This window comes from Camponotus floridanus, unplaced genomic scaffold, assembly GCF_003227725.1.
Source record: "Camponotus floridanus strain SB8 unplaced genomic scaffold, Cflo_v7.5 scaffold16, whole genome shotgun sequence".
Taxonomy (NCBI): domain Eukaryota; kingdom Metazoa; phylum Arthropoda; class Insecta; order Hymenoptera; family Formicidae; genus Camponotus; species Camponotus floridanus.
In genome coordinates, this window is record NW_020229281.1 from 1,410,027 (window position 1) to 1,432,780 (window position 22,754).

At 33.8% G+C, this 22,754-nt stretch overlaps 1 protein-coding gene across 1 annotated transcript; it reads left to right on the forward strand.

Annotated features, from left to right (window-relative positions):
• The first annotated feature begins 520 nt into the window (after positions 1–520).
• Positions 521–22,583, forward strand: LOC105257324 (ras-related protein Rap1). The gene is made up of 4 exons (XM_011267883.3): positions 521–1,420; positions 20,699–20,976; positions 21,252–21,533; positions 21,719–22,583. Exons 2-4 carry the CDS (start codon positions 20,794–20,796, stop codon positions 21,806–21,808), a joined length of 555 nt encoding a protein of 184 aa, XP_011266185.1. The 5' UTR covers positions 521–1,420; positions 20,699–20,793; the 3' UTR covers positions 21,809–22,583.
• Positions 22,584–22,754: the final 171 nt, after the last annotated feature.

Genomic DNA, 22,754 nt, shown 5'->3' on the forward strand with positions numbered 1-22,754 from the left:
TGCAGGAGCACATATAAAGATAAGGAAATGATTGGTCCACAAATATATGCATAAGAAAATGAACCAATCAATTTTCTTATGCTTATGGCCGGTATTCATAGTCCGATCTTACATTTGAGATCGTCTTAAGTTCGAGCTTGAAATGCTACGCAGCTATTTGATTGGTTGAATGAGGTCTTAAGTCAACCTCCAAGCAGACTTAAGACGATCTTAAATATAAGATCGGACTATGAATACCGGCCTATGATTATGCGCTCCTGCAATTTTATGCGCTTCAGGCTGCAAAAAATTCTAGAGATGCCTCGAAGCGTCAACCAATTGAAATAGAGGAATTTTAATTCTCCCCATCCCGATTGGATCATCGAACGCTACGCTCTGATTCGCCGACCGCTAGTGATTTCCACTAGATGCATCGGTAAAACAGAGCCCCCGCCTACGCTCCTCGGTGACAATCGTCGACGCCGCGCGTTCGATGCTAGAGGGCGCGGACGGCGGCGAAGAGACATCGCCCTAGATAACGGTAGAATCGCGTAGTGTCGCGTTGTCTTTTCGCGAGAGCGTGAAAATTTCGGTACGACGCGGGGGTACATTGGCGGGAGAGAGAGAGAGAGAGAGAGAGAGAGAGAGAGAGAGAGAGAGAGAGGGAAAAAGAAAGAAAGAGAGAGAGAGAGAGGCGCGTCCGTCCGCCCGCGAAAGAGCGTCGTCGTCATCTTCGTGGAGAGACCCGCGTCGAGAGATCCTCGAACCGGTGCGAACGAGTCACTCGGCTACGATCGATCGGCAGCCCGTAGTCCCGCGATATCGGTGCGAGCCACGTCGAGGGCGAGACGGGAAGAGACTCGACTCGACTCGACTCTCGAGTTCCGTCATCCGGCATCGTCATTTACGTCGGCATTCGCGGCGCGACTCGTCGGGAGTCTTGCCGAAGTGCGGAGAGGAAGAGCGACGAAGCGTCGAGTGCCTGTCGCTCGCTCGTCGGAGGCTGCTGGCTCGCGCTCGGAGGCAACGGAGGAGGCGCAGCGACTCCCCAGTTATCTCCCCATGAACTCGTGACAGTGCAGCGACCAGGAGGAAGCCGTACCGAGGCAGAGACGGAGAGATAGCCTGCCGATCGACGGGGAATCTCGGTCTCGAGGAGCGACGAAGCGTTGCACGCGAGACGGAGACAACGGAAGAAGAGTGAAAGGGAAGGAGAAAGAAAGACAGAGACAGACGGAGGGAGAGAGAGAGACACGGGAGCTCGTGCGTGCGTGTGTGTATGCGCGCTTGAGAGCCGTCGAGCCGACTTGCGCGAGCGACAGAGACAGCGAGGGAGAGATAGATAGAACGACAGAGAGGAGGCGGAAGAATTATCGAGTGAACCCAGGAGAGGATATTGCGTTCTGCGAGCGAAGCGTGGGGTATCCAGGAGGCACGAGAGGTAAGGACCGACTTCTTGCACGGCTTCTAAAAAAAGATCCTCCCCCCGTCCCGTCCCCCTCCTCGTCCTCCCCTTCGCGCCCTCTCTCGTGAGAAGGCGCCGTGCATCGTCGTGGCGTGGCACGCCGAGCCGACCGACCGGAAATCGTCGACGACGAGGACGACGAGGACGGTGGCTCGAGGCACGGCAGGATCCCTTCCTCGCCGCGCACGTGTCTTTGCGCGGGGGTCTATTCCCGTTATCGCCTCGCGTGTCGTTTTAGCTGCTCGTCGACGCCGGGGGCACCGGAATCCACGGGCCCGAGCTCGCCGGAACGACGACCATTCGGTGGACGTCGTCGTCGACGTCGACGAGAGAGAGAGACGGGGAGGACGCACGGGCGTTTCTTCCTCTCATTATTCTCCGTTCTCGCGACTTTTCCCAACGAGTCGACGAGAGATCCGACGACCGGCTTCTCCTCCTCCTCCTCCTCCTCTTCTTCTTCTTCCCCCCCGTCCCACACCGGGCAACCAAGCGTTTCCTCTTACGGTCACGGCCCACCCGAGCCGCTACGCGATACGCGACGATAGCAAAGCTTCGCGTGAGCATCGTTTACGCGAAACTCGACGCTCCTACGTACGAGTCGTTCCCGTACATTAATGAAGTAGAATTAACCGCGGGTTTTTTGTTCTCGAGTAATTTTTTGTTTTGATTTTCGCGAGACGAAGAATTGGTCGCACTAGAGTCGAGGAGAGGCGAGTTTTTCGATAAATTTCGCGTGACTAATGCCGGAAAAAAATAGAACGAAAAGCGGACGACAAAGGCGTGTTCTTTTCAAGCCCTCCGTTTCCTGCATGTCTCTGTTTGTAAAATAAAATGGACGAATACTCGAGTCTTATGAGGGAAGAGAAAGAGGGGAGAGAGATGAGACGAGATACGTAAAAAGAGAAGTAGGAGAATGTAATTAGAGAGGAGAAATTTTTTTTTTCTTAATTGAACGTAGTCGATTCGACCTTCTTTTTTTCCACTGGATTTTTTATTTCATTATTTCTATAATCGAGAGCAAAATATATTATCCAAGTCGCCTGTTAATATTGTCAATCTAACAATTGTTTATTAATAGGGAGGAAAAATATATTATTTAAATATATTATTTAAATATACTATTTAAATATATTATTTAAATATACTATTTAAATATATTATTTATATTATTCAAGTCATCTGTTGATTGTCAATCTAACAGTTATTTATTAATAAAAATATCAGGTTCTTGGGGAAGTAATATTTGCTTCGATGCATCAATGTTCGAAGCTCAAAGTTACGATCCTTTAAATCAGAGCGTTGACATGAATCTTGTTAGTCCGTAATGCGACGACGGGAGAAAAGAATAAGAGATTAATCGTTTCAAAGTATCGAGGGGAGGAGAGAACTAAACACGAGGGAAACTCGAGCCACGGTTCTCTTCGTGATCCTTGTTGAGTTTGACCGCAAAATTCTCCTAAGATGTAAAAAATACACGCAATAGGAACAGTTGCCAAAATAACGATCTAAATTTTTTTTAATTCTAAATTTCGAGTCTATTTCAATCAAATTTTAATTTCTGCTCAAGCGCACTTGAGGGAGGGATATGTATATAATATTTAAAAGTCTATCGATTCACCAGGAGAGAATGAAACGAATTGCTTACAAAAATATTGCCCTGGAGATATACAGATGAATGTTGAAAAGAACCGACCTTTCTGATCACATTTTTAATTTATCCGTTATTTATAGCAATTTATTATTCGATGAAAAAAGCAACCCTCTTGCTGATGTACAATTATATATACATACATCTGGGGTATCCCACGCAACTGGGCAGACTTGTCTCTTTAAAATGTAATTAGGTACAAAAAAATAATGTAAAATTAAATGGTTTTAAACGTTCTATATTTCTACATTACCTTTATGCATTATATTTTATACATTATTTTTCTGCAGTTACAAGTAATTCAATTGCATTTTTTTAAGAATCTCATATATTTGGATATTAATTGTGAAAAGTACAGTTCTTTTTTCTAGAAAGTTTATGCTTAAAAATTGTTGGTTTAAAAGTTATTTTAATTTTAAGTTTGTAAAGTAGCATGGGTTCTATTAGCAGATTTACCTATTCTTTCTTATCTGCATATTTCTGCTTATGTTTAGTAAAGGTCATCATGTTTGTATATCTAATATCTCGAATTTTTTAATATCTCGAAATAGAATATTTTATGTTTAGCATAATAATTGTGTGCGATCGATAAACTTAATAATTTTTTATTTTATAATATCTTAACAATATGAAAAAATACGAGAAATCTCTAAACAAAAATTATTTGATTTTTTTATTGAACTTTTTGTATATTTATTGGGTACAAAAAATGATCCATTATCAAACTTTAAATATTTTCGTACTTTAATTTTTTAATACATTGTTAATTTGTATTTCTATTATTTTAGATATTTCTAATATTATATGATCTCACTTTGCAAATTTATAATTAATTGCTTTAAAAACTTGAAGTTAAAATAACTTCTAAATTAACATTTTTAAATATAAATATATAAAAATATACAATTTTATCAAAAAAAAAGTGCAAATGAATTTTGCAATTGTATTCATACACAAAAATACATAAAAAAATATAAATATAAAGCATTCAAAGTCACTTAATCTGCAGTTGTATTCATACACAAAAATACATAAAAAAATATAAATATAAAGCATTCAAAGTCATTTAATCTTGCTTTGCAATTTTTCCTCTTCTATCTCTAATAATTTTAAAAATACAGCTTCGGCCAATTGCATAAGACACATACATTTGTAGATTTTAAAAATAAAATTTTTAGCTAAAATAAAAATTGAAATTTGGATAAAATACGAAAAATAAGTTTTCAGATCGTTCTTTTGCTAGCCATATTGCCCCGCCCGTTGTGTGTATTTTTACATTTCAAGATAATATTTTGTGGTTGGTCCCCGTTGGATTCTCAACAAAGATCACAAAGCATCGTGAAGAACGTGGCGTTCTAATCCGCAGTCGACTCACGTGAGTCACCGCGACGCAGGAAGTGACTCGAGAAGAAAGACGGCAAGAATGTCATTTATTCGACATAATGTTGATCGAGTACGTTCCTATACAATGAGAGAGATTTCAATGGCACAGCTATAAGGTAGAAATCTATCTTAAAATACAGCGTAACGATTTCATTTCTCCCATATGAATATAGATCTGAAAGTTTTTACGACGAGAAAACGAAATAAATTCCCGATTCGAGTTCGAAACGATACGCTCTTCGGATATACATCATAATTCCTCGTAAAATCTGTTTTGCAATTCATAAGCGCGCTCGATTTTACCTAGTTTTTTTTTTTATTTGTGCGGAAAGCATCGCAACTTGGTAGATTATAAATGATATTAACAAGTGTGTACGTATCGTAATTATGCAGCAAGAGTTTACTTAACGTTTTCGAATATCTAAAAATATCAGTAGGTTTTAAGGACACGCGGAAACTTTTTAACGGTAAAGTTGCAGAATAAATAAACACGTCGGATGGTAATAATAATTTCAGATGACATTTAACGTTATATTAATTAAACGAATGTCGCTAAAATGTCAATGCTGGAGAGATACTAGATGTACAATTGCATACGATATCATCGCGTATCGCGTAGGAAAAATGATAAAGTCGGGTATTATTTAAGCGATAACTTGGCAACAGACCATATTCATCCTTGAAAGCTTATACAGGGAATTTTGCTCGTTTGCGTTGTTTGATCGATGAATGATTATAAAGATACCGTGTTTTCGTTTCTCTATAATAAAACGTATTATAAATTCTTTTATAATATTACGTACATTTCAGCCAATGATACATTGCCGGCGGATACTATTAGAACTTCGTTATAAATTGATTTTTTTTTATTTATTATTAATATATTAATACAAATCTTTTTAATAATCTAGTTAAATCTGGAAATTTTTTCCAACAGATAAAAATAGATATAATTAATAAAATAATATTTTTAGATTGCTTCAATTTGTATTCCCTCACTTGAGAGAAGTGAGATTTTTATATATAATATTGTAATTATTTCATTCAATTTAATAATAATTAATAGTAAATTTATTTTTAAATTTATTTTTAAATTATTATATTAAATTTATAGTAATAAATTTATTAATTAAATTTATTTATTTTATGTAATATTTTAATATTTTATTTATTTTATATAATATTTTATTTATTTTTTAATATAATATTTTAAATATAAGTTTTTGTTCAAATGAAAAGTTAACTTTTTTTTTTTTATTTTGCTCGTGTGCGAAACCCTCCTTCGATCAACCAAGGTTTCCAGCTGCTCCTTTTCATTCTGATTTCGCATCCGCTTGTTTCACACTCTTACAACGCTCGCCATTTCCGCTAATCTCCTGGAAACTCGTTAGACCTATTCAATTTACTGTAATCGTTCGTTCGTTCGTGACAATTTGATTTTCGTCAAGCGAGATTTTACACGTGAACTGGCACATTGGATCGCCCGGGATTAATACAGTCGTGAAATGGATTACGTGCAAAAATTCGCTTTTGCGCACGTTTGATAAAATTATCCAGAATTTTTTTTTATGATCCATCTCCTCTTCCCCTCCCCCTCTTTCCTTCCTATCCCCCCCCCCCGTCGAAAAATTACACGCCTGGTATTATTGTTCATCGCGTATACCGTTCCGTTGTAAATCTTCCCATTGATAAACATGAAGTCGAGCAACTGCGGGCAAACTACGTTATATTCGCGGCTACGAACGATCGCGCTCGTTAAACACGTTATACGTAGAGTGACTCAACTGTGAGAACGATACTCCACTCGACTTTGAACTCGATAACACCGTCGACTTACGTCTCGTCTTCGAAATAGCAATGTGATTCTCGCATCGTGCAAATTACCGTACGATACTAACAATGAGTTATTTTTATACGCTTGGTAAAATTGTATGTAGACAGAGAAAAATATAAACTGTATTCAAGTAAATATTATTTATTTTAAGTATATCATAAGTTTGTATATTCGCAAATATATCATAAGTTGGCCACAAGCGTTAAATTTAATTGAATATATTCTGAATTTTAGTAAGTAGTATTTTAGTCAAGAATATTAAATTAAAACAAAAATTTGGTTTGCTTACTACAAGAGTTGACGTAAAGTAAGTTTGATTTTTCTTTGATACAACTTTATAATATTCTCGAAGAGGAAATAAACTCTTCTTTTGAGTATATAATAATGAGTTTTTCTAACATCTGTGATAAGTATATTTTAAGACTATTATTAAGAATATATTCTTTGTTGAAGAGAACTGTTACTTAAAAAAAGAAAAATAAACTGAGTAATCTTTTCCTGGCAGTAGAATAATATTTTTCTCTGTGTATGCTTTTTATTAAGAATTTATTCGAAAAGATTGGATGTTAATAATATCAATTCTTAAAGGCGATTTTTTAAATGAAAATTCGGGCAAAGCATTTATAGTAATTTAATTAAAAAAGTATTAATTTCTCTATCAATAATGTAATGATTATGTTTGTTCAATCACAAAGATACGTCGGTAAAGTGGAAATGTTAAACAAATGACGTTTCCTTTTCACGAAACGTAGAACGCGGACGTTTCGTTGTATAAAGCTTAATTAGAGACTCTTGAAGAGTGTCATTACACGCCATAAGGTTCACGAACCCCATGACTCATTGCGTGACACGATACGGACTATGGAAACCGTCCATTCCGTTTTTTACTGCCGAGGCATCACAATGCTTTCCATTCTTTTCGATACTTGCACATTTTTAGTAATAAAATTTCGATCAAATCTCTGTATAAATTTATACAGATTAATACAGGAAAATTAATAAATAAAATTTTACATATTTGAGATAAAAATAATACTTCAAAATGGGAACATATTTATCTTAATAAAATCGTAATTAGTATTAGAAGTTGATCAAATTAGTTTTAACTGTCAAGTGTAATATTTTTATCTACAAAGTTTACGTTCTCAAGTTTTTGATCCACTTAATAACGTCAGTTACGAAAGCGAGAGAGAGATAAGAATTTAATTTGAAAATTTTCTTCTTGAATTAAAAAATAATTATTTTGTTTCACGTATAAGACGTGAAATTATTCTATTAAATAGCCGCCACCTCTCGGGATCACTTTAGCGTTAATGTACATGGTTAAGCGGACTTTCATATCGTACTCTATTATAGCGATAGCATAATACATGCCCTATATACGAGGTGAAGCTCGGCCTTAGGAAGGCGAGCGATTTCCTGCATTTGCTTTGCGTGGGCATTATGTGCTATCCTACTCCTCTAATTAACATATATTCTTTAGTCACAGAATCAGAGTGCGCAACTTTCCTTGCAGAAAAGAAATTAATATTTTATCAAGATTACTTTTTTTGCAAAATTATAACTTTAAGTTTAATTCGGAAATAGACTATTATACAGGTTATTTATGAAATATATTTGCTTAAGAGAAGACATTAATTAAGTTGAAATTATTACGAAAAGATTATATTAATATTTACCTTAATTAATAATACATTTTCATAGAAACTCTAGATATGTATTATTTATTAAGATAAATATTAATATAATATATACATAAAGTAAATACAGGATTTGATGTAACCGCGACAAGATTAAAGCGAGATTTCATTGATTCTCGTTTGTTAAACGAGCTCCAGATTTGCTGAAAATAAAAGTGCTCGTGTATTAATTAACGCGATCAAGTAGCGAAATTGCAAAAATAATTGGCCGTATTATTCGAGTACGCTTTCGTGTGCCGCGTTGTAACATTAACGATAATAATCACCAGTTTATATTTATTTTCAGTCGTACAATTGTGTACGCAGCGCACAATAATGCGTGAAATTGGGCCGTAAAAGAGGGCGATGTTGCATAATTAAAATTCCGACATTGATTGAAATTTATTGGAATATCTCTGGCGAAAGCGAGCGAGCTTGCGAATCCCGAATTAACGTCGAATTAATTCGTGACACGTGCGCTTGATGTAATTAATACTGATGTTCACCTGGTACAGACGTAGACCTTGTATCGGTCACAGACACGGCAATGTTACACGCAGTCAAATGGCAACCAACGCATTTGACACATCGGATCATCCATTAGTCGCTAGTGCAATGCCTCGTAATGGAAATCTGCATCGTATGTCTTTCCCGTGCACGTGCAGAATTTTCTTTCAAATGAAAATTTTTTTTTCATTTGGAAAAAATATCGATAAATTTCTCTGAAACATTTTTTTTTAAATACCAGATCGAACGAGACATTCAGAGCAATAATAGTCTAATTTTTTTTCTTTAAAAAACGTTGAAAGATACACAGAAAAGAGGCCATTCTTGTTTTGAAAATATATTTAGTTTTAACAATGGAAATCTTGAAATGAGATTGCGTTAATTAAAGAAAAATATAATTGCTTGAATAATTGCTTACTCGAATGAAGCCATTTTATATAGTTTAATCAAAAAAATATATTCTTATGATTTAAGATTCAGTTTTCTCGAATGGAAAAGAAACAATGTTAGATAGAAAATAACATTTTTTAATCAAAGATTATAATTTTCTTAAAATAGAATTAAATAATTACATATTCTTGAGGTGACAATTACAATATTAAAATAAGACTATATAATATTGTTAAAATTTAAAATTATTAAATTCTTCTAAGAAGATTATCAATTGTTTGCGTATATACAAAACAATGAACGCGTTAGTTTTTTTTAGTTATTAAGTATATAAGTTTTGATTTGACACTTATGTTTTTCTGTGTAGATAGATTAAATTTTATTTTGAAAACAATTTTAATTTCCAATTTAATCAACCTTAAGATTCTAATTAAAGTAAAATTTAAAATAAATTTATAAGCAAGTTAAGACTACGGTTGGGGATCGAGTGAAATTCAATTTTAACTTTCGTTTGGAGAACTCGGATACTCGGCCAATAAGAGAAAGAAAGAGAGAGAGAGAGAGATACACAATTGGAAAAAGATCAATGATATCTTTCACCTTTGCCCTCTCTGGTTTACGCTATTTTTAATGGAGAACAAAGATGCTGCCTGTGTCCCAGATTTCTTGATTTATCAAACGCACTAAACACAACCAAGTATTATACGTCCTGATTGTTTACCGCTCACGCATGCGGATTGATGTCGGCAATTAACGCGATATGCGTTACGCACGATCATTGCCTCTATGACAATGCGATCTTAAACACGGTGCATCCAGTACTACATTGTCATAATTTGGTCGCGAGCAGTTTACTATCGCACGCGATTCGCGTCGCGTCAACGACGAAAATAAAACTGAGTTATTCTCGTGACAGCAAACGTTCCATGCGAACGTCGCTTAATCTGCTGTTGCGTAACTGCATACATTACATACGCGCAATTTGCTTCCTGTTAATCAAACGCAATATATTCTTTCGCTCGAGATTAACCCTCGCGCTGCTCGTTAGAAAAATCATTTGCTCGTTTAATGGATTATGCCTTGTCAGAAAAGTAAAAAAAAACAACGATTTTTATAAAACGTTTTTTATAAACGTTTTTACATTTCCTTGAAGTGTATCATATTGAAAATATTTCCTAAAAATTTCAAATTAATCGGATGCAAATTGACGGAGTTATAAGTGTATGTATCATGAAACGCCAGAATGTATAACTTTGTTTAAACACGATTATAAAGCTTCAGCTCTGATGTTTTGAGGGCCATCAAGCCAATATATGAAGATTTAAATAAAATTATATGGGCCCGGAATAGATAATTCTGTGTAAATTAAAAAATTTGCATTTTATTTAAACGTAAACTTGACACAAATCTTAAACGCGTTTTTCTCGAAATCATTTTTTCAAATCGGTGAGCAAGATATTTCGAAAATTGTTGCACCGATTTGCTTGAAATTTTACAGGTTTCTTCTACATATAAAAACCTAGTAGATGAATGCAGGATTTGTTTTTTAATGAATATTATTTTTTTACTTAATAAAAAATAAGCAATTTTTAAGTCGAAAAAGAATATCTTAGTGTCAAGTGACTGCCATTTTGTCCCAAAACAATTTTTCGATTACTAGACAATTTCATACATTAATTACAGTTTATTTTAGAATTTTTGATATCAGATAAATCAGCTTCGAATAGCACTGTTCAGCGCTTTTTAAAAAAACATCCGGGAGAATAGTAACTTTTACATTTGTTATATATATTATTTAAAAAATGGTATATATTTTATTTAAAAAAAATTAATAATATTCTTAATATTTGTACTTTTGAATGAAAATTTATTTGTAAAAAAAAATAACACTTTTCAAAAAAATTCCCAAACGTCATACTTTTTTCGATTTGCTGACTAGACATAATCCCTTAAGCGCACCGAGAAATGAACGAGCGAGAAACGGGAGATATCAAGCCTCATGAATAAAAATTCTCTGTTTTTAATTAATTATTTCTCCAATTATCAAAGTGAATTTCTCTGTATACTTGAAACCGGACGAGGGTTTACGCTAATAAGGATTGTTGGCGGTATATAACGTTACGATATAATGGAAATAAATCATGTCGTGCACGGTAAAATACACAAGTATACGTGTATGTGTATGTATGTGCGCACACACAATACTTTTATGTATAACTTTTAAAGCATAGAGGATAGAGCGATCGATTTAAGCAGATATTACATAAACTATATAATGGATGTTATATAAACGTAATATTTTATATATTTTCCCCCTTTTTTGGAGAATTATCGCAAAAAGTTTGCAGCCGCGCTTTATTGATTACTTTATATTTTCCTGGTCCATGAAATATAGATAGTTTTTGACGGTAAAACCTCTAACACAAAAGGTAGCGATTTATTTTATTATTCAACAAAAATATCTAAATAAAAAAAATTATAGATTGCATCGTATTTGCGAGCGATTAAAATTTCTTTTATCAATATATTTTTTCTTACATTTACTTTCGCAGAAATCTTGTTCCATTAAAATATTATGAATTAAGATGGTATTAAGAAGAAACTTGCCAAGCTTTTGACGCGACTTTTACAAGTTTCTCAAGACTTAGAAACAGTGACAGCTTCTCATAAGGAAACGTGAATAGTTCGTAAACTGTTTCTACATCATTTCTATTATTTTGTGTCTCTCGTATACATTCAACTTTTTTCTCTCAGTTAAATGTCTACATATTTTTATTTTTATTTTAATTTTATATTTAATTTTATATTTGTATAATAATTTTAATTTTATATTTTTTAATACGTTAATATAAATATCTAGAAATGAACAAGTAACAAAGTATTGGAATATAAAAAAATAATGAAGAACAAATGCCATTTTATTTATACAATTTTGTATTTTAAACATAAAATGAATCAAAATTCAGGTTCACGAGTAAAATGATGGAGCTAAAAAGGTCGGGATATATGGAAAATAACTTTTATTTGAATTCTCAAAAATTTCAATTTGACGATGATATCGAATAGATGATTAATATATGATGATCAATTAATCACAAGCAAATCGATTATGTTGTACTGTATTCGATGAGCAAATACCAAACTATTTGCACGGCGAAAATTCTATAAATGTTCGATCCGCATACCAATGTAAGCTGCTCGATTAACATACCCGTGTTTATCCAATGGAATTTTTGCTAATATTCACAAACGAGCATGAATTAGCGTTTATAAGGAAGAAAGGAATTCAATCAAAACGTATAATCTTACCGTGAAGAGATTGGAAAAAACGAGGTAAAAAGCTAGCGATTCTATCGAGAAAGAAAGTTTATTTCTAGAGAATAATAACTTACAATTGAACATAGATAATAGATATTATCTAGAGAGAAACATTTCAAGAATCAAATATAGATTAGAGAAATAAAGTATATTTTATTGTATTTTATTATATTTCACTTTATTATATTTTATTGTATCTTTATTATAAATTATATATTTTTATTATTCGCAGAAAAAAGATCAGTGTCAAATCAAAACTGATAAACTAACGCGTTCATTGTTTCGTATATATGCAACAATTTATTATCTTCTTAGAAGAATTTAATAATTCTAAATTTCAACAATATTACAGTCTTATATTAATATTGTAATTGTCACCTCAAGAACATATAATTATTTAATTCTACTTTAAGAAAATTATAATCTTTGATTTAAAAATGTTATTTTCTATCTAACATGTTTTTTTTTTCATTCGAGAAAATTAAATCTTAAATCGTAAGAATATATTTTTCTCGATTAAATTATATAAAATGGCTTCATTCAAGTAAGCAACTATTCAAACAATTATATCTTTCTTTAATTATCGCAATATAATCTCATTTCAAGATTTCCATGTTAAAATTAAATATATTTTCAAAACAAAAGAACGTCCTTTTTTCTGTGTTTGGAGGTAGAATTCTAGGATTCTCTCAACCCAGATTCTACCAAGCAGGATGCGAAATATGAATGACGTGATTTCACTTGCACGTGGATGACGTATTGAAGAAACGTTATTGGCACGAACGGACAATTGGGTCGTATCGTATCGCGGCCACGCGATAGACGACGATGGCCGATTTATAACGCGAGGAAGTCGGAAACTGGTAGAGCCGGAAATCAAACTCAGATTGCCCAGGATACGGAAGCCCTGGAATGCCTGCAAAGTGAAACGCGATACATGCGTAGATAATGAGAGTTTGCGAAATTAGATAAAACTTACAAGTAACGTAATATCATCAAGGCCTTCTCAAGGAATATCTCAATGAAACGAATTTTTCGATACAAATATTTATAATTGAAAATGATCTTCTATTTAATCATATGTTTGTGCGTCAAAAAATTGAAAGGAAACACAACTATTTCGAAAAATATTTTTCGCAATTTTTTATAATTGAAAATGATCTTCTATTTAATCATATGTTTGTGCGTCAAAAAATTGAAAGGAAACACAACTGTTTCGAAAAATATTTTTCGCAATTTTTATCTGCAAAAGTCGCGATAAAAGTTGATCAAGTGGCGCAACAATTTCAAATCGAAGCTACTTTATCGGAATAATACGAGAAAAGATTGATATAAAATCATCATAATTAAATTTTAAAATCAAAATATAAGAGATATAAAATTTTCTTTCGATAAGAAAACTTCGACTTTTCAAATGTCGAGATTTTTTGCGACAATAGATTCTTAAATATCGCAGAAAGGCGAAAGTAAATGATTGCTCCCCTTTCTCGTATCAGTCAGTTCATTTGCAATCATCGTCGAGATGATACGACGTATCTTTTTTTTTTATAGAAAGGTGCTTACCCTTCCAACTTCTCGCGCACGAAGGACTTTCCCCTTCGAGGGAATCATAGATCGTGTCAGGTTCGAGAGGGGAACGGACCCCTTTGCCGTTTTATCTAAGATACGAGACGATATAAATAGAAAGAATGGAGGAAAGTTGCGAGTTCTTTTATTCGTATGAACATCAGCGTCCTCGATAAGCGCGTGCATTTACTTTGAAACTCACTTCGACTATCAAGATTTAGCTCGTCAATCCTGTACTTTCTCAAGAATTCCTCGCGCATATTTTAAGTCGATATTTTTTCGATGACTCACCGCGCGTTCTAATTTATTCTTTCTATTATAATGCAATCAAATTATTAATTGATAGCAATAAAGCTCGTCTGATGCAACTGCTTTAAATCGATCGGTCGGTTCGAACCTGTCAAATTGTCAATTGTCAATTTCATTTCGCTGTAGGCTTCTGGAGCAAGGATAGTCAAGCCCACGCCATCCTCAGGAATTATGCGTTTAATCATGCGTGACGCAACGGAATTGATAATACGCGTTCTGCTGCGCTTTCCTTTCGATACGCGCATCTGTTGACAATCACGTGGCAGGTCTAGACCTCCGAGTTTACGAAGATTGACCGCGTTTCGCATCGATACTTTTAAAGCTTTTTTCGTCGTCCCGTCTTTGACGCGCGCTCTCTTTCTCCCGCGATCAATCTTCGGTTGTGCAACGGAGAATATCGGCCACGGTCCTTGGCGTTGAAAGTAAGCGAATCAGGAGGGAAAATACGACGATGGGGTTTGCAACTTTTACAGCGGGCGGCAGGAAAACGAGTTAAGATTTTTTGAAGTTTTCTCTTAATGTGAAGTTTATAAAAAGAGAAGTGGTCTCCACAAATATATAGGATGTTTCTTAATAAGTGCGAAAAATTTTAGATGATTTTTTGTTAATTAGGGGGGTTTTTTCTCATAAACATATACTTTTACATTCCTCCCTGTGGAGTTACATTCTCCCAAAAATGGGGATAAAAATTAGGTTTTTATTATAATTTTGTTTTTGTTCCAATTTTTCCAATATTTACTGTAGTTTTATTTTTATTTTAAAATTTAACTTCTCGTAATTCGAAATTTATATTATTATTCAGCATCGTTCACGATAACGTATTTTATTTTTTTCTTGAAAACTACTAATTTTATGAAAAAAATAAAAGAAATAAAAGTTTCTAAATAAATCAAACATTTTAATGCATATTTTTAGCTGATCATACTTCGATTCATTAAAAAGTTTTAATAAAAAATTGAATAGGGGTTGCTAGTTTCATCCCTTTGTAACAATATGAGAGGCTGAAAAAAATATTAATAAATAACCTTTTTACTAGTAGAAAATATTCACCTAATTTCTTTAACTTGTTTCAAATTTGAGAAAAAATAAAAACCTAATTTTTATCCCCATTTTTGGAGGAGTAACTCCACAGGGAAGGATGTAAGAGTATATGTTTATATGAAAAACCCCCCTTAATTTTCGACAAAGAATCATCTCCTAAATTTTCTTATTAAGAAACACCCTGTATATACATTATACGTATTATAATTATCACAAGTCATTACATTTGACTGCGTTAATAGAGTAAGTTTATAATTATAATTTTTGTAAAGTCTACCTTACATAAATATAGGCACGTGAGCGTAAATATGTAGCAAATATATAAATAATAACTTGGAAATATCAAGTTGTGAGGTAAACTTTGCAAGTAAAAATATGCTTTAGATGTGACTTCGAGGATTGAATTACACGCTTATTCTTTCCGTGAATCCATTGTCTTTTTTTTTTTTTTCGAATGATGAAGCCGCGTGTGATTAAATTTTTTTTTTGGACGGTGATGAAGTCGCGCGTGATTAGATTCCATTCCATCTTCTAAATGAGACGCGCATGTCCGTGTGCGTAAAAGCGCGAACATCCGCGCACGTTGATGACAATGTTTCGCCTTCGAGGAGTAAAGACCCGGTTGGGAAGTGACTCGACGTCGGTAGAGGTGACCGAGTGCAATCAAGTGTATCGGCAGTCGCTGGAGCAGATAACGTATTTACAGGTCAAAGTGATTGGCAGCACGTCGATACATGTGGCGTACGTATGTGTGCGTGAGCGATACAATACAACACACACACACACACATATACACACACACACGGACGGACGGACGGACGGGACAGACGGTCCTTGACGCGCGTCCGAGATACAATGTGTCTTCCATCTTTCGTCGATGTGTGGGTGTGTCGGCTGTACCATCGTATATATATATGCTGCATCAAAGCTATTGCTTTGCAACGAGTTTTCGAATTGATATACGATCTAAGGCTACGGCATTTAGCGAACTGCTTGCACGAAGTTGTTTGATAGGGAATCTCGTAAATTGCAAATCATACGCGCGAGATTGAATCGATTTCGTTTCATCTCGATGGAGGAGACGCGGAGAGAGACGGTGGAATTGGTTGAAGTTAAGAAATAAATCAACGATAAAATTCATACAACCGGGAATATCAATAAAATTGAAAAGCTTACCTTGACACGAACCGTTTTGAGTTGATATTTTTAAACAATAGAGATTACGTAGGATTATAAAAATTACTTGCAGGATTATTTCACAAGTTTATCATTAGTTTCAAGTTCATGTGCTATCCCCATCGTTTCGAAAATAAATCCATCTTCAATTGGCGGTGAAGATCAAGGATGAAATTTTATTTTCTGAGAAACTAGGGAAACTTAAAAAACATGATAATCTTGATATTAATGAAATATAAAAAAATTCTAATGGAATTGGTTAAAGTTAGGAAATAAATCAACGATAAAATTCATACAACCGGGAATATTAATAAAATTTAAAAGCTTACCTTGACACGAACCGTTTTGAGTTGATATTTTTAAACAATAGAGATTACGTAGGATTATAAAAATTACTTGCAGGATTATTTCACGAGTTTATCGTTAGTTTCAAGTTCATGTGCGTTATCCCCATCGTTTCGAAAATAAATCCATCTTCAATTGGCGGTGAAGATCAAGGGTGAAATTTCATTTTCTGAAAAACTTGGAAAACTTAAAGAACTTGATAATCTTGATTTTAATGAAATGTAACAAAAATTCTAACAATGAGATAATTGCAGCATCCATTGTCGCAAATTGAACATTTTTAATAGAAAAAAAGTGAGAAATTTTGCGAAGAATCTCGCTTTTTAGTCTGAGTGAACGTTTAGTGCCTTTAATTGCCACGACAATTGTCATCTTGGCAGTAATACGCTTAATTAAAGTCCAAGACAAAGGTTGACCAAAGTTCACTCGACCAGCTCTCGCGCCTCGAGATCGATGTCGAAGAACCTCGCACTGGATTCCAAAGCATCGGGAGAAATAACAACCAGATGCTCAATAAATATACATTAGGTGGACGGTTAAAAACATCATCTGACATTTCCTCGCTGTCATTTATATGCGAGAAGGCGATAAAAGTTTTGCCAAAGTTAGAAATTCAGAATCGAGTTACAAATCGATTAATTTCTTCGAATTTAATTTTCTCTCTTACAAACAACGTATAAAATAAAAAAGTATGCAAATAGACATAGAAATTACTGTCATATATATACAGAATCGGCTAAAAATATATCACCTTTATGTTTTTTGAGGATAACTTAATTCAAAGTATATAAACTATCTAGTAAAATATTCATTTTTCGATTATTTTACCTTAATACTTTTATGTACAAAATAATGAGAGAAATCAATTAATGTAAAGAAAACACATACTGAAAAAAAATTTGATTGAAAATTTACCAAAAAAATATTCTGTTGTAGTAACTGTACATCGTTGTAGTGAACTCTCTGTTTTGATGATTTGAATAAGCTTTGTTTATCAACAAATTATTTCGGAATATTTTAGTTATATTTATTTGAACATATCGGACAATATATTTAGTTGGGCAAAACAAATTTTATCTTTTTCAACCAAGTTTTTTTTCAGTGTATAATTGTTTCGAAGAAAAAATATGTAATTTGCAATTAACAATTACATATTTTTTCTTTGGAACAATTATGTCTTTTCTTTACACCAATTGATTCCTCTCATTATATTTTGTACATAAAAGTATTAAGATAAGGTAATCGAAAAATGAATATTTTACTAGATATTTTGTGGTTTACGTAAAAATTAAGAAATTATTTCAAGCCTCATTACTCGAAAAGTACTCGATAAAAAAATACTTTATTATAGTGTTTTGAAAGCTCTCGAGGTAAACTACAAGAGTTTTGGGGGGGGGGGGGATTGCCGTGACACTCTACATTTAATCAATTTTTCTTAAGTTGCTGTTTTCATTATTGAATGAAAAATTTATTGTTATTATTATTATTCAGTAATTTACATACTTGGTAAATAAAACATATTTGACTAGATAGAATATATGCACTTTGAATTAAATTATTCTCAAAATACATAAAGGTGATATATTTTTGACCAGTATTATAGATGTTTCATCGAGATTTAATCTCGGATTTTATATATATATCGATTTCATCCACAGATTCTACATTTTTGCTTGTACATTATATATCACGTGGCAATTTAAGTATTGACAAATCACACCGTTATCCATCTTTATCCGTCGAGAGATATAAAAGTGAGAAATGAACGGTTTCCCTGTCGCGAAAAAGACATACATACGTCTCTTTGCGAGGGAGGCTGCTCCCGATTCGTGGTTTCTATCAGCGAGCTTTAAATCTCGGACAAAAGGCGTGGAGATTTATGGAACCGCACTGTCCCACGGCAAAGTCTAATAACTAGGTCAGGGGTGCTTTCGTTTTTCCTCTCTCTCTCTCTCTCTCTCTCTCTCTCTCTCTCTCTCTCTCTCTCTCTCTCTCTCTCTCTCTCTCTCTCTCTCTCTCTCTCTCTCTCTCTCTGTGTCTGTTTATGTGTGTGTGTATGTGTGGGACACGTGCACGCTTGCGGCTTTATGTATAACACTTTTTCGAAGCCAGAGATGTTTTGGAGCTACGCCAAAAGTTCGATCCGTTTAGAGGTTCTCCACCAGTGATCGGTCCTCTCCTTCGAACCTCAACTTGTTGCCCGTGTATGACCATACGATCCATTTAGTTCACGGTGAACTTAATTGCATCACATACAGCATGGTATATCGTAATGAAATTGTAACTGTAAACACATTATAATGAAACTACGGACACGCGATACGTGTCTCTCTTTTTCTCGCAGAATCTTGCGTTACAATTTCACGGAATATTACAATCAAGATTGACTCAATATCACTGTCGTTCTTACAAGTAGATTGTTTGAACTTATAAAAGCAACATGGGGCAAGGATAAAAGAAGTTGGGAAATTCAATGATCGAAGTATTCCGCGGAAAATCAACTAGAAAAAAACTTGAGAGGTATTCTTAAGAAAGATATACACCTGTAAAAGAAAATAGTTATTTCCTTTCACGCACGAGTCTTTTATTTTCTTTCGCTTTACTTTGGTTCGTATGCATTTTCAAAAATTATTATAGATTATTTCATAAAGTTGGAAAAATTGAGAAATATCAAGAAATTTTGGAATTGTATTTATGCAATAGTTCTAAAGAAATTATTCATTTTCAACAACTAAATTTAAAATCTACTGTTGTCTTGCAATTGTATATATATAATTCGTGTTCATAAGATAAAAATAATAGGTTAATAAATTTCCTTTAAACCATTTCAGCGAAATTGTTAAAAAAATTCACCGTCGTACACAGGTTGATTAAAATTGCACCTCGTATAAAACTTCAAAATATCATTACCTTTCATTAACTATTTACGAAAAATTGTTTTACATTTATTATGACAATATAATCAACAAAATTTAATTCTATTTCTTTCTAAACACAATAATAAAAAATAAATATAAAATCAACAATATAATCAATAAAATTTAATTCTATTTCTTTCTAAACACAACAATAAAAAATAAATATGAAATCTTAACATCATTCAATGCATCGAAATATTGAATTGAAAAAAAAAATGCCAAGAAAATTTTTTCTAAATTATTTTAAAAAAGCTAGAAATTTTAACATGATATATAAGATTATATAAAAATCTATTATTGTCATAATTTTTTAAATATGTAATTGTATATTGTAGTTACGTACACGCCCATTTGTTTCCGAGGTAACTTTTTATAAAGCGCAACGAGAGTCAACAAAAGTCCGATAATGGCATCTTCCATCACACAAATTCATTCATAAAGGTAAAATCAATGACGGATTGGCGTAAAGAATTTCGCAGCCGCCGCCGATTGGCCGCGGCACGTTGCCATGATGCTATTGCTTGCCAATTGGAATGCCGTCATGGTATTTGCGTTTTCCCTTTTGCTCTCTCTGTAGCACAATGCTGCAGTGAACAACGCAGCGGGAGTAACGTGACTTTGTTGGGTGTAGACGTATATATATATATATATATATATATATATATATAGGGACCAAATGAATCTCATGCTTTGGCGAAGATCAGATAGAAAAATAGAAATAGAAATTTACCAGATATATTGAAGGTACACCTGACAATGATATATTAAATATATTGAAGAATCTTATTTTACCTAATTATATTTTTTTTTTCCTAAAAAGTCAGCTTTTTTGGTAATTTCTAAAATAAATTTCACAATATAAATGATTTCTAAAATAAATTTCATAATATAAAGGATTTCTAAAATAAATTTCACAATATAAATAATTTCTAAAATAAATTTTTCACAATTTATCTTATACTTGGAAATTGTTAATTATGGCTTTCACTTTACTTTGCGTGAAGTCATCATATATCATGGTATATACGTATAAAAAGAATTGAGTCATAAAAGCTGACTCGTTCTGAAAGAGGTGTGTCATTAAAATTAACTGGTCGTATGATAGTCTCTCTAAATAGATGTTGCATGTTATTGTTTCAGATCAGTCTCACTGAAGGCAAATCGAAGCAAAACGTGGCGGATTCGGTGACCCTTCGACTGTGACCAGGCCCACAGGTAGTTGATAGGGCAAGGAGATGCGTGAATATAAAATAGTGGTGCTGGGCAGTGGAGGTGTAGGCAAGTCCGCCCTCACTGTCCAATTCGTACAAGAGATCTTTGTAGAGAAGTACGATCCGACGATCGAAGACAGTTACCGTAAACAAGTCGAGGTCGACGGTCAACAATGTATGTTAGAAATCCTAGACACAGCCGGCACAGTAAGTACTCTGACATATGATATATTTCATGTTATTTGAAATGCTGGTTAAAGTTAAATTTAGATTTTTTGTTTATACATGTAATGTTTTACATTTTATATCTTCTATTTTTTATTGTACGCCTTTTTATTTTCACGAGATGTGAATAAAAGTTTCAATAAAATAGCATAGAGCATGTTGCTTTTTTTCAATACATCTTGTATAATTTTTTTCTTCATTTTATTATTGTAACGATATAAATTATATTTTGTGAATAACCTTTAATTTATTTGCAGGAACAATTCACAGCCATGAGGGACCTTTATATGAAAAATGGGCAGGGCTTCGTATTAGTATATTCGATAACAGCACAATCGACCTTCAACGATCTACAGGATCTCAGAGAACAGATCTTACGAGTAAAGGACACAGATGACGTACCAATGGTGCTAGTAGGCAACAAGTGCGACCTGGAAGACGAAAGGGTAGTAGGAAAGGATCAGGGTGTCAATCTTGCCCGGCAATTCAATTGTGTGTTTATGGAGACCTCTGCCAAAGCTAAAATTAATGTTCGCGATGTGAGTTGTGATTATCGATCCGTTTATTTTTCTTTATACATCATTTTAATTTTTACTTAATATCTTTTATAAATGATTAATTAGCTTAAGAAATTTTTGTACAATATTGAATAATCGAGTTCTAGCCGATAACTTTTGCAACACTACTCGTCATCACTCTACTGATCATCGCCTTTTGCTTCTAGATTTTCTACGACCTGGTGCGGCAAATAAATAAGAAATCGCCAGAGAAAAAGATGAAGCAGAAAAAGAAATCGCTGTGCCTACTTTTATAAGGTAGATATGGCGGAGCCCATACTCTCCTACATAAAAATCCGAAGATACCAGTGGTTAAAAAAAAAAAGATTGGAATGGTTATAAATCAAGAAATATACTAATGACAAAAGAGGAGAAGGGGGCTGACAGAATATTAAGTGACAGTAGAGAATGCGAGTTTAAGATATCGAAATCCAGACGGTTGTAAAATGACAGGGGAATGAGGGCACAAGGTAATGCACCGGAATGAAGAACGAAGGAATACAAGATAATAGAAAGGAAGGAACACAGCGATAAGCGAGAAAGAGGATATTGTATATACGTTGGTTCCGGGGTGGCTCGTGTGCACGCGTAAACAATGGCGCACAAAGTAGGGATACGAGACCCCGCAACATCGCGGTTATCATTGTAGGAGTTTTGCATGAATAAATGAAGAAAAGAAATGATTAATTAATATTATATTTAGGAGAAAGAAAGAGAAAAAAAATGTTTGTGGACGTGCGCGTGCGCAGGTCACCAGCCCCCATGCATCGCTCGCCGCGCACCTCTCTCTCTCTTATATAATATAATAATTATACATAGATGGTACACACATGAACATGATTATTGCTATTATTATTATTAATATTAATTATTAATTATTATCGGGATCATCAAAATATTCATAAGTTATCAAACTGTTCGTTTCTCAAACAAAGTATGTTTTTCTATATCTCTCCGTATTAAGGCAAATAATAAAAAAAAATCAATGAATGTTAAAGAAAAGGACCCAAGTTTCCTACTCTTATAATGTAACCTGGATCTTATTTCATTCCGAGCCACCCCCCCCCCCTCTTTCTCCTCTTGTCCGTTATCATGTTTGTAAATCATTTTCTAACATGTCGCGTGATTAGTCTGTAGAATTCTTTTTCTTGTTTCGTATAAATTTACATAAAATAGGGTAATGAGAGCGGAATAAAATAACTT